Source organism: Salmo salar, chromosome 16, assembly GCF_965601325.2.
Source record: "Salmo salar chromosome 16, fSalSal1, whole genome shotgun sequence".
In the NCBI taxonomy this organism is placed as follows: Eukaryota; Metazoa; Chordata; class Actinopteri; order Salmoniformes; family Salmonidae; genus Salmo; species Salmo salar.
The window spans coordinates 52,780,793-52,798,568 of record NC_138306.1 but is presented as its reverse complement, the minus strand read 5'-3'; the positions used below and the strand labels follow the sequence as shown (position 1 = coordinate 52,798,568).

The 17,776-nt window shown below is 43.1% G+C and overlaps 1 protein-coding gene across 2 annotated transcripts in view; it reads right to left on the bottom strand.

Annotated features, from left to right (window-relative positions):
* The window catches only part of rnf13 (ring finger protein 13), an 86,910-nt gene extending 70,037 nt beyond the window's left edge, over positions 1-16,873 (bottom strand). Inside the window, 3 exon segments of one of the 2 annotated variants that reach the window (NM_001141810.1) lie at positions 3,988-4,068; positions 4,195-4,399; positions 16,713-16,873. In NM_001141810.1, the coding sequence (NP_001135282.1) occupies positions 3,988-4,068; positions 4,195-4,308 (195 nt within the window). In that variant the 5' untranslated portion in view covers positions 4,309-4,399; positions 16,713-16,873. 2 annotated transcript variants of the gene reach the window in all.
* Between the last annotated feature and the right edge of the window lie 903 nt (positions 16,874-17,776).

Sequence of the window (17,776 nt, the reverse complement as noted above, 5' to 3'; positions counted from 1 at the left end):
CAACCCGGCCTCCACCGTTGCCAGAGCCACACCCAGTCCTATCCAACCTGCTCCAGTCAGCCAAACCGACGCCAGTGGTGCAGCCAGATCAGCGACTGCCAGTGCCCAAGCCTGCCCCGCGACAGCTACAGAGGCCCAGATTGTTCCAGCACCTAGCCCAGCTCCACTCCGCAACCTGCAGGACCAGATCCACAAGTGCCCGAGCCAGCCCCTCAATAGACACTCGAGCAGACACACCAGCTGGTGTCTCTCCTGGACCAGACATCACCGGACTCAACACTGGTGCTAGTCCCTACACTACCGTCTGCCCTCGCAGACCGGCATGGCCTGGATCTCACGCCCAAGCGGACTCTACAGTCAGAGTCCCAGTCGGCGTACAATCTAGCACATAAGACTTCACCGTCTCTCCTGGACCTGCCAGCATCACACCAGATCGCAGTTCTGATCTCCATGTCCACTGCCGTTCCTGGGAACCAGTTCAGCACCAGCCTGGGTCTATCATCCACTCCTTCACCTACTGACGCCTCAGCACCTGACCCAGCTCCACTCCTGGGTCTGTCATCCAGACCTGGAGACCTCCAGCAGCATGGACACGGACTGTCCCCACTCCTGCTGGACGACCCTGCCTCATGGACATCACGATCGCCTTGTCCCTCAATCCATTCCACCAAAGGGTGACCTTGTCCCTCACTGCCCACTCCAACCATTCCACCAAAGGGGTGACTACATGGGAATGTGGGACATTCCTCAGTGCCCTACAACCACCGGCCTTTAACGAGCGGCCAAGGGGACAGACACACAGCCATGCTCGCAAAAAATGATTTGACTGAGGGATCATGTACTACATACATTCTATTATTAAACCTTCACTGAACCCCTCTCTCTGGCTAGGACATAGAGACAAACTCTGTGACTTTTCAGCTGTGGCAGAGGGTACCATCCCCACCTCAGTCTGACCTCCTTGTCCAGTGGCAGAGGCCACTTCACACCTCTGTGTAAAGGACCAGTTCTCCAGGGAACACAGTCCGCTGACCTGGTCAGCCAATCACAGGCCCTATCTAATGGGGTAGCACAACCCCATTCCTACCTGCAATTTAGTTGGGAACAAGGGTGCAGAGAGACTACAGGTCAGAAGAACTCTGCACCACCTCAACACAACTCACCACTGGACCCTTCCTACAAGTACAAGCCTCCGCCCTGGATTTCATAAATCAAATCAAATTTTATTGGTTGCATACACACGTTTAGCAGATGTTATTGCGGGTGTAGCGAAGTGCTTGTGTTCCTAGCTCCAGCAGTGAAGTAATATCTCACAATACACACAAATCTAAAAGTAAAAGAATGGATTTAAGAAATATAGAAATAAGGCCTAGCATTGTGGGAGTCCGGAGTATAAAAATACAGTAGCAGTCAAAAGTTAGGACACACCTACTCATTCCACGGTTATTCTTTATTTTAACAATTTTCTACATTGTAGAATAATAGTGAAGACAAACTATGAAATAACACATTTGGAATCATGTAGTAACCAAAAAAAAGTGGTAAACAAAACAAAGTAAATTTATATTTGAGATTATTATTTGCCTTGATGACAGCTTGGCACACTCTTGGCATTCTCTTAACCAGCTTCATGAGGTAGTCACCTGGAATGCATTTCAATTAACAGGTGTGCCTTGTTAAAAGTTTATTTGTGGAATTTCTTTCCTTCTTAATGCGTTTGAGCCAATCAATTGTGTTGTGACAATGTAGCGTTGGTATACAGAAGACAGCCCTATTTGGTAAAAGACCAAGTCCATATTATGACAAGAACAGCTAAAATAAGCAAAGGGAAATTACAGTCCATCATTACTTTAAGACATGAAAGTCAGTCAATGCCGTAAATGTCAAGAACTCACCCAGCCTCAGAAATTGCAGCCCAAATAAATGCTTCACAAAGTTTAAGTAACATCTCAACATCAACTGTTCAGAGGAGACTGCGTGAAATCAGGACTTCATGGTTGAATTGCTGTAAAGAAACCACAATTAAAGGACACCAATAATAAGAAGAGACTTGCTTGGGCCAAGAAACATGAGCAATGGACATTAGATCGGTGGAAATTTGTCCTTTGGTCTGATGAGTCCAAATTTGAGATTTTTGGTTCCTACCGCCGTGTCTTTGTGAGACGCAGAGTAGGTGAACGGATGATCTCTGCATGTGTGCTTCCGACCATGAAGCATGGAGGAGGTGGTGTGATGGTGCTTTGCTGGTGACACTGTCTGTGATTCATTTAGAATTCAAGGCACACTTAACCAGCATGGCTACCAGAGCATTCTGCAGCGATACACCATCCCATCTGGTTTGCGCTTTGTGGGACTATCATTTGTCTTTCAACAGGACAATGACCCACCACACCGACAGGGTACTATAGTGTTGAAGGCTGAACTATAGTCAATGAACAGCATTCTTACATCGGTATTCCTCTTGTCCAGATGGGATAGGGCAGTGTGCAGTGCAATGGCGATTGCATCATCCGAGTTCAGTTACCTTTGCTTTCTTGGGTACAGGAACAATGGTGGACATCTTGAAGCATGTGGGGACAGCAAACTGGGATAGGGAGAGATTGAATATGTCCGTAAACACTCCAGCCAGCTGATCTGCGCATGCTCTGAGGTTGCGGCTAGAGATGCCATCAAGGCCGGCAGCCTTTTGAGGGTTAACACGCTTAAAATGTCTTACTCACGTCGGCCACGGTGAACGTGAGCTCACAGTTCTCTGGAGCGGCCCATATCGGTGGCACTGTGTTATCCTCAAAGCGGGCGAAGAAGGTGTTTAGCTTGTCTGGGAGCAAGACGTCGGTGTCTGTGACGTGGCTGGTGTTCCCTTTATAATCTGTGATTGTCTGAAGACACTGCCACATACGTCTCGCGTCTGAGCCGTTGAACTGCGACTCCACTTTGTCTCTGTACTGACGTTTTGGCTGTTTGATTGCCTTATGGAGATCATAACTGCACTTTGTATTCGACCATATTCCCAGTCACCTTACCGTGGTTATAAATGAGGTGGTTTGCTCTTTCAGTTTCGCTAACTGTGTGTTAGTGATTTTATGGTCATTCATGCTCTGTTACACCAAAAACGTCCAGTAGTCCATCCTACTTCTCATTTGTCGTGTTCGCCGGTGCAGTTGCACCTATATCTAAATCGGCACCTCTATCGGAGTTCACCACCAATTAATGATGCTCTTTTTCAATGGACGTTTCAACAAGAGACTGAAATGAATGATTCATCATGGACGTTTCAACAAGAGACTGAAATGAATGATTCATCATGGACGTTTCAACAAGATACTGAAATGAATGATTCATCATGGACGTTTCAACGAGACACTGAAATGAATGATTCATCATGGACGTTTCAACCCGACTGAAATGAATGATTCATCATGGACATTTCAACAAGATACTGAAATGAATGATTCATCATGGACGTTTCAACAAGAGACTGAAATGAATGATTCATCATGGACATTTCAAACAGAGAGGTTAGTAAGAGAGCAAGGCAAGCATAGCGATGGAAAACAAGCTCTTCACTGAGGGGGGGGGGGGGGGGGGGGACACACAATGGCCTGGCTTAGAAGCACAGACATGAGTCAGCCCTGTTGCCAGCTGTGTGTGGGTCACCTCACAACCCATGACCTCATTCTCATTAGAAAGCCATGGTAATCTTGCTGCTGCACATTCACAACACAGTGCACTTATCTGTAGTTCCAGTTTGGCCACAACACAAATCCGCATCCCAAAATGCACCATATTCAGTGCATACATTTTGACCAGAGAGAGAGAGATACTGTATATCATTGGTTATACTTTAACTAGTGTCAATAGCAGTAAGAATTACAGGGTATATGTATCAGTCGACATATTGAGTCCTGTAATGAACTGCAGGGATTTGTAAGCCTGTGATTAAACATTTGCATTTGACAGAAAGAAAATGACCCTTGTTGTACCCACCTTGAGTCCATCGCTGGGCAGCCGGTACCCAAAGCGTGCAGGCAGGTCATCAAAAGTACCCGTTTTGTTGTCAAATGTGTACTGAAAGAGAAAGAAGAATACATATCACATGTGGAGTTAATAACTAATAGTTCTTGGTCAGTCAGTCATTCAGTCTGTCTGCGTGTCTGTCTGTCCATCCGCCCGTCTCTGTCTGCGGAAACTCACGGCAGAGATGTCGGCCTCAACGGGCAGCAGGTTGAGGAAGGCGAAGAGCTGCACGGTGAAGATGGTGTAGATCTGTGTGGCAGACAGCATCAGCATCCCAAGGGAGAGCAGCATCTTGCATTCCGCGCTGTGCCAGTCAACTGACACACACCTGCGCAGACACACACACACGGACGGACTGTCCCAGCACTGGAAGCTCTCACACCTGCAGTGTACGTACACACACACACACACACACACACACACACACACACACACACACACAAATTGTCAATGTCTGTTGGCCTACGTCTGCTCCCAGCCTCCCACAGAACAAACACCCCAAAGTTCCACTGGAAAACTGTAATTACATAAATCATAATCGGTCGACCTCTACCCAACACACCCCACTCAGCTTTAGGACCTTAGTGAAACATTAATTTATTGGTTTTGGGGGTGTTAGGCCAAGACCCGAGTGACAACCCACAGGACTGAGCAGCCCAGCAGCTAGGGATTGCCTATATAGGTATCTCCCCTGACGAGGGCATGTTTTCAATATAGACTCCTTTTACCGTACTGTATTCCATATAAGGCATCCAGGCCTTATGAAAGTTCCCCAGTATACCCTTAATCTAGTAATAAATCCAAGCTAGCAATACATAACTTGACATTGTGGGAGGATAACCAATCTTCCAATGAATGGCAGTGCATGTCTTAGCCACTATAAATGCTAGGTTACACAGTTTCTTCAGATAAGTCTCCAGTATCAACATTTCCAAGCAAACAAAAACAGGGAGAAGAGAGAATCTGTAGACATGGTGAGATAAAAGAACATACTCTTTGCCAGAATTCAGCCAGCCTTCACAAGACCATAACATATGCAAATATGTCACCTTTTGTGTTTAACACCTCCAGCAGAGGAATGACATTTCTCAGTGCGTGATATTCAGTTTCACTGGCATATAGAATGTTCTATGGATGGTCTTCACCTGCAGTAATTTATGTCTGAGATGATATGAACATGACTGGGCATTCAAACATATCTGTATCCATTCATCATCATCATCATCATCAACATCAATAGCTTCTACCAGGTCTTCCTCACAGTTTTGTTTTGTGTCATCGGGAAAAGCCTCTATCAACCCTTGATACGGTTTGGAAATCAACTTTAGAGGTTTGTCAGACTGCCTTAAAATAGTTTACATCTTTGAAGCTTCTTGCTTGTCCAGTGTTTGCTGCACAGAGAGAATAAAGTGTTGTATCTGCAAGAATTTACCTCAGCTCCGTCAGAACGGTCTTCCCCGGTTACCTGACCCTGCTGAGACCCCTGTCACCGTCGTCACCGTCACAGACTGGTCTTCCCTGGTTACCTGACCCTGCTGAGACCCCTGTCACCGTCACAGACTGGTCTTCCCTGGTTTTTTTTTTTATTTTTTATTTTTTTAACCTTTATTTAACCAGGAAAGGCTCATTGAGATTTAAAATCTCTTTTTCAAGAGCGTCCTGGCCAAGATAGGCAGCGCCAAGTCATTACAAAAATTAGACAAACAACATGAAAAACTACAAGTAATCTAGTAAAAACCATAAAATTAACAAAGAATATAACAAAATCAAAAACAGCAAATTAAAAACATTGACAGGTCAGGGAATCAGTCTCAAGATCATTCATCAGTGATTTAAAAATACCAATCGGGACAAGTTCTTCCAGTTTAAAAGTATTTTGTAAGGCATTCCAAGACGATGGCGCAGAGTACATAAAAGCCCTTTTACCAAATTCAGTTCGGACATTTGGAACAGTTAGCAAGATAAAGTCCCTCGAACGAAGAGAGTACCCACCACATTTCTGAACAATAAAAATGCCCAAATAAAAAGGTAGTAAACCCAAAATGGCTTTGTAAATAAAAGTATACCAGTGACTGAGCCTACGAGTGACTAGAGAAGGCCAGCCAACCCTGGTATACAAAGTGCAGTGGTGCGTAAGGGTTTTGCAATTTAAAATAAATCTCAAAGTGCCATGGTAAAGGGTGTCAATTGATCTCAAACACTGAGCGGAAGCATTTATATATAAAATATCCCCATAGTCTAGTAAAGGCATAAATGTAGCTGATACTAGCCTCCTTCTGGCTTCAAAAGAAAAACAAGCCTTATTCCTAAAATAAAATCCTAATTTCAGCTTCAATTTTTTTGTAAGTTGTTGAATATGCATTTTAAAAGAGAGGCCATCATCAATCAAAATTCCAAGATATTTATATGAGGTTACAACCTCAATCTCCTTGCCCTGAAAGGTAGTAATAGGTGAAAGGTTCAGGGGTCTATTTCTTGCTTTAGAAAACACCAGAAGTTTAGTTTTGTCAGTATTGAGGATAAGCTTCAATTGAGACAAGGTATGTTGAACAGTATTAAAAGCAGTTTGCAAGTTCTGGAAAGCTTTTGTAAGAGATGAAGCACAACAGTAAATAACAGTATCATCAGCATAAAAATGAAGTTGTGCATTTTGGACATTTTTGTCTAAATTATTTATATAAATAGTGAATAAGAGAGGACCAAGTACAGAGCCTTGGGGCACACCATTTAAGACAGACAATTTAACAGACCTAAGCCCATCAAATTGAGTGCACTGAGTTCTATCAGACAGATAGTTAACAAACCATGCAACTGCATGCTCTGAAAGACCTACACTCGACAATCTCTGCCTTAGTATAGCATGATCAACTGTATCAAAAGCCTTAGAGAGATCAATAAAAAGTGAGACACAATGCTGTTTTTTGTCAAGAGCTTCAGTGATATCATTTAAAACCTTCATGGCTGCTGTAATTGTGCTATGCTTCTTCCTGAAACCCGATTGGTACATTGATAAAATAGAGTTAGTATATAAAAACTCTTTTAGCTGGTCACTCACAAGGGTTTCAAGTATTTTCACCAGGGGTGACAGCTTTGAGATTGGCCTATAATTATTTAAAAGAGTTGGATCTCCCCCTTTTAAAAGTGGCAGGACAAATGCTGATTTCCAGATCTTTGGAATTTCATTACATTCCAGGGTTAGATTAAACAGATATGCAAGTGGTTCAGCTATGAAATCAGCTGCCAGATTTAAAAAGCAGGGATCCAAAAGATCAGGACCTGCAGGCTTTCTCTGATCTAAGGATTTCAGGGCTTTATGTACCACCTGCACTGAGAATGGCAAAAAGCTAAAAGTTTGACCAGCTCTCACTGGTTCATCCACACAAGGTTGTACAGAGACAGAGGACACTGAATCAAACAGCCTACCAGATGATACAAAGTGCTCATTGAAACAATTCAGCATTTCAGTTTTGTCATATATAGCAACAGAGTCCTTCAATACACATGACGGTAATTCATTAACATTGCAGTTACCAGACATAGACTTAATAGCCTTCCAAAACTTTCTAGGGTCATTCAGGTTATCAGTGGTAACAGACATAAAATATTCAGATTTGGCCTTCCTGAGAAGAGAAGAACACTTGTTTCGTAACTGCCTAAAAACAAGCCAATCAGCATCAGAACACGATTTCCTTGCTTTAGCCCAGGCTAGATTACGGTCGTGAACAATGCAAGAAAGCTCAGACGAAAACCATGGATTATCCCTCCCTTTAACCCTGAACCTGCGGAATGGAGCATGTCTGTTTACTATTTGGAGAAAACCATCATGAAAGAATTTCCAGGCAGTTTCCACATCAGGGATAAGCTCAATCTTGCTCCAGTCAAAATAAAACAAATCATGAAAGAAAGCCTGCTCAATGAAACACTTCAGATTTCTCTTACGAATAAAACGCGGGTTAGACTTAGAAATCTTAGTATTTCTAATAGCAACAACAGCACAATGGTCACTTAAATCATTACAAAAAACACCAACCGCAGAATATTTATGTGGAACATTTGTCAATATCAAATCAATCAGGGTAGATTTATCAGGGCATTTTAGATTAGGGCGAGTGGGTGAGTTAATCAACTGGGTAAGATTCATAGAATTACAAAACATTTTTAAATCATCAGACACCGGCATTAACCAACACCAGTTAAGATCACCAATCAAAATCATTTCACTGTAAAGAAGTTTAGACATGAGGTGCGTCAAAGAAGAAAATGCATCACCTAGAGCAGAGGGGGGTCTATAACAGCCAATCACAGTTATAGAAAGACCCTTAGAAACCTCAATATTCAAAGCAAGAAATTCCAACTGTTTACAAATAGTTTCAGACTTTGCCACACTTACAGGGAATTTCGTTTTTACATATATAGCCACACCCCCACCTTTCTTAACCCGATCAGTGCGATAAACATTGTAACCAGTTATACAAATATCCGTATCAAGAACAGACTTGCTGAGCCAGGTTTCAGAAAACACAATTATATCAGCATCAGTTGATTTAGCCCAAATCCTAACCCCATCCATTTTTGACAACAGGCTGCGTACATTTAAATGAAAAATACCAAGACCAGATCTTGATTTAAAATCAGAGGGGGTTTGGAGACATTGCATTTCAGGGCCAGGGTTAGGCTGCACGTTACCTGATATCAACAAAAGAAGAATAACTAGGCACCTCTGTTTAATAACTTTGCACGGCTTCTCTTTTTTAAGAGACCTACTGCAAGCGAAGTCTACAAGTGAGTTTCCAGACAATACAAAACAGTCATTTAAAACCATTAGACTTTGGTAGTGACACAAATTCGTAATGTTCACATCATGCCACAAATACATCGGCACTTGGACGAGTGGAACGAGTGAAAAGGAGCGAGTTCCTGCAAACAAAATGTCCAATGGACGGGAGAGCACATTGTCAGATGTACTCACCCAGCGACAATGTTCGTTGTCGTTCGTTACCTGACCCTGCTGAGACCCCTGTCACAGACTGGTCTTCCCCGGTTACCTGACCCTGCTGAGACCCCTGTCACCGTCACAGACTGGTCTTACCTGGTTACCTGACCCTGCTGAGACCCCTGTCACAGACTGGTCTTCCCTGGTTACCTGACCCTGCTGAGACCCCTGTCATCGTCACAGACTGGTCTTCCCTGGTTACCTGACCCTGCTGAGACCCCTGTCACCGTCACAGACTGGTCTTCCCTGGTTACCTGACCCTGCTGAGACCCCTGTCACAGACTGGTCTTCCCTGGTTACCTGACCCTGCTGAGACCCCTGTCATCGTCACAGACTGGTCTTCCCTGGTTACCTGACCCTGCTGAGACCCCTGTCACCGTCACAGACTGGTCTTCCCTGGATACCTGACCCTGCTGAGACCCCTGTCACCGTCACAGACTGGTCTTCCCTGGTTACCTGACCCTGCTGAGACCCCTGTCACCGTCACAGACTGGTCTTCCCTGGTTACCTGACCCTGCTGAGACCCCTGTCACAGACTGGTCTTCCCTGGTTACCTGACCCTGCTGAGACCCCTGTCACAGACTGGTCTTCCCTGGTTACCTGACCCTGCTGAGACCCCTGTCACCGTCACAGACTGGTCTTACCTGGTTACCTGACCCTGCTGAGACCCCTGTCACCGTCACAGACTGGTCTTCCCTGGTTACCTGACCCTGCTGAGACCCCTGTCACCGTCACAGACTGGTCTTCCCTGGTTACCTGACCCTGCTGAGACCCCTGTCACAGACTGGTCTTCCCTGGTTACCTGACCCTGCTGAGACCCATGTCACCATCTGATCCTCATAAGATCAGGCATGACGAAGAATTACCTTGGTGTACATTTATACATTATATTATCCAAGAATAGAATCAATGGTTCAATAATTGAAATGACCATTATTCCCAGATCCCAGACTGTTTCTTTAAACTGCTGTCCTGTAGCTACTGTAGATCTACCCATCAACTCAAGATGGAACTTTGTTTCATTCACTGATACTGTTAATATACTGCAAAATTCACCTGAGCTCTGTAGACTGATTTTCCCTGGCTGTCTGACCCTGTTGGGACCACTGTCACCATCTGATCCTGCTAAGACATGATGAGTAGTGTTGTGTACTGACTATACACTAGAGGGCTGCATTCCCTTGTGATGCCTGTGAGTCCCGACAGAGATCATTGCAGCGTGGTCGGCATTGTTCATGCTGCGGACAGTCAGATTAAACTGTTGTCCCACAGATTATTTGGAAACGGTCCTCTTTCTGCTTTGTATGCGTTAGCCTAGCTATTGTATTAAAAACACATTAATCACACGCTCAAATTTCGCTGCTTCAACATCAGTAGCCTTCCTCTCCTAGCTGGGTGTGCGTGTTCAAGTGTCCCTAGTATGTGTAGTCTCATTGAAATAGACTAGGCTGCATACATGGTCGGAGAATCACGTGGCAGTTAACTTAAATATTATTAGACTGTAGTTTACTACAATATCTGTAAATAAATAGGCTATTGATAATGGAAATAAGTAGAGGGCGCTCAACCAACGTGAGTCGAAGTGCAATCGAAAATGTAATAATTGAAATGGAAAAGGCTACAATGGTGCACATTTTCAATTTCAATAAGTATTGGTTACCAATTTATTTATCTCCGCCTGCAAATTGTCCTCCTAAAAGGTAGGCTATATCCTATAGGTACAGTGGGGCAAAAAAGTATTTAGTCAGCCACCAATTGTGCAAGTTCTCCCACTTAAAAAGATGAGGGGCCTGTAATTTTCATCATAGGTACACTTCAACTATGACAGACAAAATGAGAGAAGAAAAAAATCTGGAAAATCACATTGTAGGATTTTTAATGAATTTATTTGCAAATTATAGTGGAAAATAAGTATTTGGTCAATAACAAAAGTTTATCTCAATACTTTGTTATATACCCTTTGTTGGCAATGACACAGGTGAAACGTTTCTGTAAGTCTTCACAAGGTTTTCACACACTGTTGCTGGTATTTTGGCCCATTCCTCCATGCAGATCTCCTCTAGAGCAGTGATGTTTTGGGGCTGTCGCTGGGCAACACGGACTTTCAACTCCCTCCAAAGATTTTCTATGGGGTTGAGATCTGGAGACTGGCTAGGCCACTCCAGGACCTTGAAATGCTTCTTACGAAGCCACTCCTTCGTTGCCCGGGCGGTGTGTTTGGGATCATTGTCATGCTGAAAGACCCAGCCACATTTCATCTTCAATGCCCTTGCTGATGGAAGGAGGTTTTTACTCAAAACCTCACAATACATGGCCCCATTCATTCTTTCCTTTACACGGATCAGTCGTCCTGGTCCCTTTGCAGAAAAACAGCCCCAAAGCATGATGTTTCCACCCCCATGCTTCACAGTAGGTATGGTGTTCTTTAGATGCAACTCAGCATTCTTTGTCCTCCAAACACGACGAGTTGAGTTTTTACCAAAAAGTTATATTTTGGTTTCATCTGACCATATGACATTCTCCCAATCCTCTTCTGGATCATCCAAATGCTCTCTAGCAAACTTCAGATGGGCCTGGACATGTACTGGCTTAAGCAGGGGTCACGTCTGGCACTGCAGGATTTGAGTCCCTGGCGGCGTAGTGTGTTACTGATGGTAGGCTTTGTTACTTTGGTCCCAGCTCTCTGCAGGTCATTCACTAGGTCCCCCCGTGTGGTTCTGTGATTTTTGCTCACCGTTCTTGTGATCATTTTGACCCCACGGGGTGAGATCTTGCGTGGAGCCCCAGATCGAGGGAGATTATCAGTGGTCTTGTATGTCTTCCATTTCCTAATAATTGCTCCCACAGTTGATTTCTTCAAACCAAGCTGCTTACCTATTGCAGATTCAGTCTTCCCAGCCTGGTGCAGGTCTACAATTTTGTTTCTGGTGTCCTTTGACAGCTCTTTGGTCTTGGCCATAGTGGAGTTTGGAGTGTGACTGTTTGAGGTTGTGGACAGGTGTCTTTTATACTGATAACAAGTTCAAACAGGTGCCATTAATACAGGTAACGAGTGGAGGACAGAGGAGCCTCTTAAAGAAGAAGTTACAGGTCTGTGAGAGTCAGAAATCTTGCTTGTTTGTAGGTGACCAAATACTTATTTTCCACCATAATTTGCAAATAAATTCATTAAAAATCCTACAATGTAATTTTCCGGATTTTTTTCTAATTTTGTCTGTCATAGTTGAAGTGTACGTATGATGAAAATTACAGGCCTCTCTCATCTTTTTAAGTGGGAGAACTTGCACAATTGGTGGCTGACTAAATACTTTTTTGCCCCACTGTATATGCAAAACATAGCAAGTGTCACTGTCATCATTCTTGCTGTTTCAAGTTCAGTAGCCATACCTGAGAAATCAGGTGCACAAAAAGTATTTGATCCCCTGCTGATTTTGTACGTTTGCCCACTGACAAAGAAAGGATCAGTCTATACTTTTAATGGTAGGTTTATTTGAACAGTGAGAGACAGAATAACAAAAATATCCAGAAAAACGCATGTCAAAAATGTTTTAAATTGATTTGCATTTTAATGAGGGAAATAAGTATTTGACCCCCTCTCAATCAGAAAGATTTCTGTCTCCCAGGTGTCTTTTATACAGGTAACGAGCTGGGATTAGGAGCACACTCTTAAAGGGAGTGCTCCTAACCGCAGCTTGTTACCTGTAAAAAAGACCTGTCCACAGAAGCAATCAATCAATCAATCAGATTCCAAACTCTCCACCATGGCCAAGACCAAAGAGCTCTCCAAAGATGTCAGGGACAAGATTGTAGACCTACACCAGGCTGGAATGGGCTACAAGACCATCGCCAAGCAGCTTGGTGAGAAGGTGACAACATTTGGTGCGATTATTCGCAAATGGAAGAAACACAAAAGAACTGTCAATATCTCTCGGCCTGGGGCTCCATGCAAGATCTCACCTCGTGGAGTTGCAATGATCATGAGAACGGTGAGGAATCAGCCCAGAACTACACGGGAGGATCTTGTCAATGATCTCAAGGCAGCTGGGACCATAGTCACCAAGAAAACAATTGGTAACACACTACGCCGTGAAGGACTGAAATCCTGCAGCGCCCGCAAGGTCCCCCTGCTCAAGAATACATATACATGCCCGTCTGAAGTTAGCCAATGAACATCTGAATGACTCAGAGGACAACTGGTGAAAGTGTTGTGGTCAGATGAGACCAAAATGGAGCTCTTTGACATCAACTCAACTCGCCGTGTTTGGAGGAGGAGGAATGCTGCCTATGACCCCAAGAACACCATCTCCACCGTCAAACATGGAGGTGGAAACATTATGCTTTGGGGGTGTTTTTCTGCTAAGGGGACAGGACAACTTCACCGCATCAAAGAGATGATGGACGGGGCCATGTACCATGAAACCTTGGGTGAGAACTTCCTTCCCTCAGCCAGGGCATTGAAAATGGGTTGTGGATGGGTATTCCAGCATGACAATGACCTAAAACACACGGCCAAGGCAACAAAGGAAGAAGCACATTAAGGTCCTGGAGTGGCCTAGCCAGTCTCCAGACCTTAATCCCATAGAAAATCTGTGGAGGGAGCTGAAGGTTCAAGTTGCCAAACGTCAGCCTCGATACATTAATGACTTGGAGAAGATCTGCAAAGAGGAGTGGGACAAAATCCCTCCTGAGATGTGTGCAAACCTGGTGGCCAACTACAAGAAACGTCTGACCTCTGTGATTGCCAACAAGGGTTTTGCCACCAAGTACTAAGTCATGTTTTGCAGAGGGGTCAAATACTTATTTCCCTCATTAAAATGCAAATCATTTTATAACATTTCTGACATGCATTTTTCTGGATTTTTTTGTTGTTATTCTGTCTCTCACTGTTCAAATAAACCTATTAAAATGATAGACTGATCATTTCTTTGTAAGTGGGCAAACGTACAAAATCAGCAGGGGATCAAATACTTCCCCCCCCCCACTGTATAAGAAATAGTTTGAGAGAAAGTAAGTCTCTCCAGCTCTGCTCTCTTCAATCTACATCTATCATAGTGGCTGATCTAGCCTAGTAATACAATGTAAGAGCAATGTGAGAATCTCTGGTAATTTAAATGTACTTTTGTGCATATAGGGCATAAAATTGCTAGGACCATGGCTGGCAAGTGAGCTGCGTCAAACAAGCCTAAAATAACATTGTGGGACTGCGGGTGGGTTTGGGACCAGTTCTTGCGGTAGCAGGTTGGAGTCGGGTTACTACTGTGTCAGTGAGAAAAGTAGGGAACTAGATATCGAAACTGCCATACTGACTAATATATATTTTTTTTATTCACATTGCACTGAAACAACTAAATATCAATCTTCAATCATTTGGCTGATGGTTTCATTGTTTGATTCAGGACTAATGTGATTGTGGCAAAAACAATAGCTACCGTTAGCCAACCTTTGGTCAGCTCTCTCCCTCTCTCTATTGGTACATCAACTTGCGAAGAGCTGGCCTGGCTATAGTAGCTACTAGCTAGCGTAGCTAATTCATTCACCTCAGTCGAGAGGGAAAGAAACATTAGCTAACGTTACGTCAGTTACAATACTAGCTCAGCACTGTGAACAAACACTAGTTCTGTTTTTTTCTGTTAAGTTAAACTGCTGTTACCATGCCAGCTACATCAGTCAGCTAAAGAGAAGCCAGTTTCTGCTCTGCTTGCTTTTACAACTCGGTGAAAGAGCGCAACACAGACACTGAACTATGCTCAACTCTCCCGGGATGGTCCAGCCAGCCTTCCAGAAGCTTTGCCTTCACACAGCCCGTCAAACCGCTCTGTGGTGTTTGCGTGGTCCTAAATCCAGCCGGCTTAACACTCCAAACAGCATACCCGACTGCTCGGAGGCGTCCTCATGGTCCTAAAACCCATTGTTGCGGATCACATTCCAATGATAAAAGTGGGAAGGGGGGGGGGGGGAATGCAATTTCAGAATGTGAGGGGCCATGACCCCCACCCATCTGCAGTGAAAGTTGCACCCCTGGCTACCCATCCACATCGCTCTGGCCAAACACATTCTGACTATTCTGATTGGTCCCAGAAAACGGCAGTTGGGCCAGAGACAGCCTACATGATGACGTTATCAACTTTGAAATTCTGATTGCTTAGATTTGTTAGAGATGATCCAATTGCTGATTAATTTGTTTTGTACAACACCCCTCCTTTTGAAGTCACACAAACGACTTCTAGGATGCCAGATTCAAACAATGTGTTACGATCAATAGAGCAGCGGAATTCAAACTCAGGGTGAGTCGTCAGGAAAATATATAAAAGGCTTATCAAGAGTAGACCTACTACTGTGCCTCTCAGTGATGACAGATGCTGACAGAGAGGAAATAACATGTATTAGACAACATCAGATAGCCATACAGAACCAAGCGCTACTAATAACACAAAATATCTCCCCAAATATTGAATATTCATTTAAACATGATCTGTTGTATGTTTCAAGGTGGCACAGGTGTGTAAAGCCACAAATAAACAATTTCAAGTTTCAAGTAGGTAGGTCCTTTCAAAAGTACGGGGACATTTGCTGTGAGATACTCACTACAGATGTTATGATCTTCGTAATGTAAAGCCTAAAAGTAGAAGTCATGGTATTTGTTGCAAAAGATGGATGATGTCAAAGTCATGTGGCAATGTAGTCCCATGTAATGTGACTACCCAGCAGTATGACAGATAGCGACTTTAACCGCATAGCCTACTTGAATAACAACCTATTCAGTTAGCCAAGCTAACTTCTTAGCTAATATTATTCTTGTCACAAATCTCCCATCTATCTAGCTAGCCTACTTAATCATAGCCCAGTATTGGACTAAAGAGCCAAACCTTACTCCTTAGTCCAAGGACCTTAAAACCTTACATGTGCTGTTTAAAGGGCGAATTGGCTCTGGAAGCCAAAGCAGCCAAATGTTCCATCTAAACGTGAATCGATTCTCCATTGCGATACAGTTATAGAAAAATAAATCCCTGGACTTTCATATCACATCAAACATTTTACAAATGCAAAATACATACTTACTGTACACTGTTTTAACCGCTTTTAACACAGCAGCCGACAGTATTTTTCAGTGATAAGACAACACGTTTGTGGCATATGTCTTCCGTTTACACATACAGTGTTTGGAAACGCAGATAGCTAATTAGCACAAGTAGTCCACTCGGTCTCCCGTCTGTTTTCCGGTAAACACGCGCTGTAACATGGAAATATGGCCATATGGGAACCATATTCCTATAAAAAGGCGTGTATCAATATAACCTTTTGTTTTCCAAAACCGTACCGCAAGCGATGCGTCGCGGATAACATCCCCCATACAGAATACGCCTTCGTCCAATGAATATTATGTGTAATGTAGTGGAACTGAGAGTCATGACCACCGGCTAACGTAAACACAGCTGCAGAAGTGGTAAATCGGGTTTTATGATACTAACAATATATGGCAGCTGTAGAGGTGCCAAACCTGTTTAGCAAGCTATTGCAAGTCTTCTAAATATACCCGATGGAGCAAGCTACCGTTATTAGCAAGCTAAATACGATTATTAGGCCAGTTTTGCAACTCCCAAGCTTCATAGCAACATCATGACATGACTCGAGTCTAAACACCAGCGTATTTGACGTTGCTAACAGCTAGCTAGATAACTAACATTAGATCGTGGAAAGTTACCTTTGAATCAGACCGAAGTTTCCTCTGGTTTAAAAAATATGCGAATAATATTGACATTACAATAAATTGCTATCTATACGTATGATCGCAACAACTTTATTCCTTTACTTTAACAAGTCAGTACAACAGAACGTCAACAATAATCCGTAGCTAGCCAGCTCCTTCATGTGAGTGTTGTGTAGAGCTTCCTCTATCTGCAACCCCCGCCCACCCCAGAGCAGATTGTTGCTGCTGATTGGACGGAATGACAATCAATCTTTCCTTTCCGAAACTGTTTCCTGAGGTAAACGTAACCACGTGATGCATCATGTATTTACAGTAGAAAAATGATCTCAAATATATATAGTCTTTGTACGTGTGGGGTGTATGACCATGTACGCAAAGGTTTAAATTGGGTGGCTGACAGTTTGACTATGAATTCGAGCGCAAGATGTGGGAGAATAATAGCGAAGCGAATGGCGGGGCAGTGCTGGCCTGGAATACATTGTTAATAATATATTTTGGAAGGTTTAGTTATTGTACCACACAAATAGCTGCTTGTTAACAAGGTCAAAAAGGTCTCTTTCAGAATTATCCATAAGTATAACCCTGCGAATCATTACCTGAAGAAACAAAAAAAAAGTACCATGAATTGTTCTTTTTGGGAAAAGCATCTAGAAAAAGTTTTGCATTCATTTTGGCATTGTCTACGTATAAAGAAATTATTGCAAGGTATTTATAGATTTATAATTGATAATAGTCTTGAATACTTTTGTTTATTATGGGTTAATGTGCTTAAATGTAATTGTAATAATGGGAAAAAAAAGTCATTAATACATGTAAATTCACTAATAAAGACCCAGTCTTCCTTGTTTTCTATAAGGCGTTCTAGGTTATTCTACATCCTTCGAATAAGAAAGCTGTAAAAGCAATCAATACCTGTCTTTGAATAATCTGTAATTGGTTGGTTGGTTGGTTGGTTGTATAATTCCTGTATGTACACTGGTGTTTTCTGTAACAATAAGAGTACCACAGAGTCATACCCATAAAACCTTTTTCTCATAGGGTATTTTAGAAACACTTAA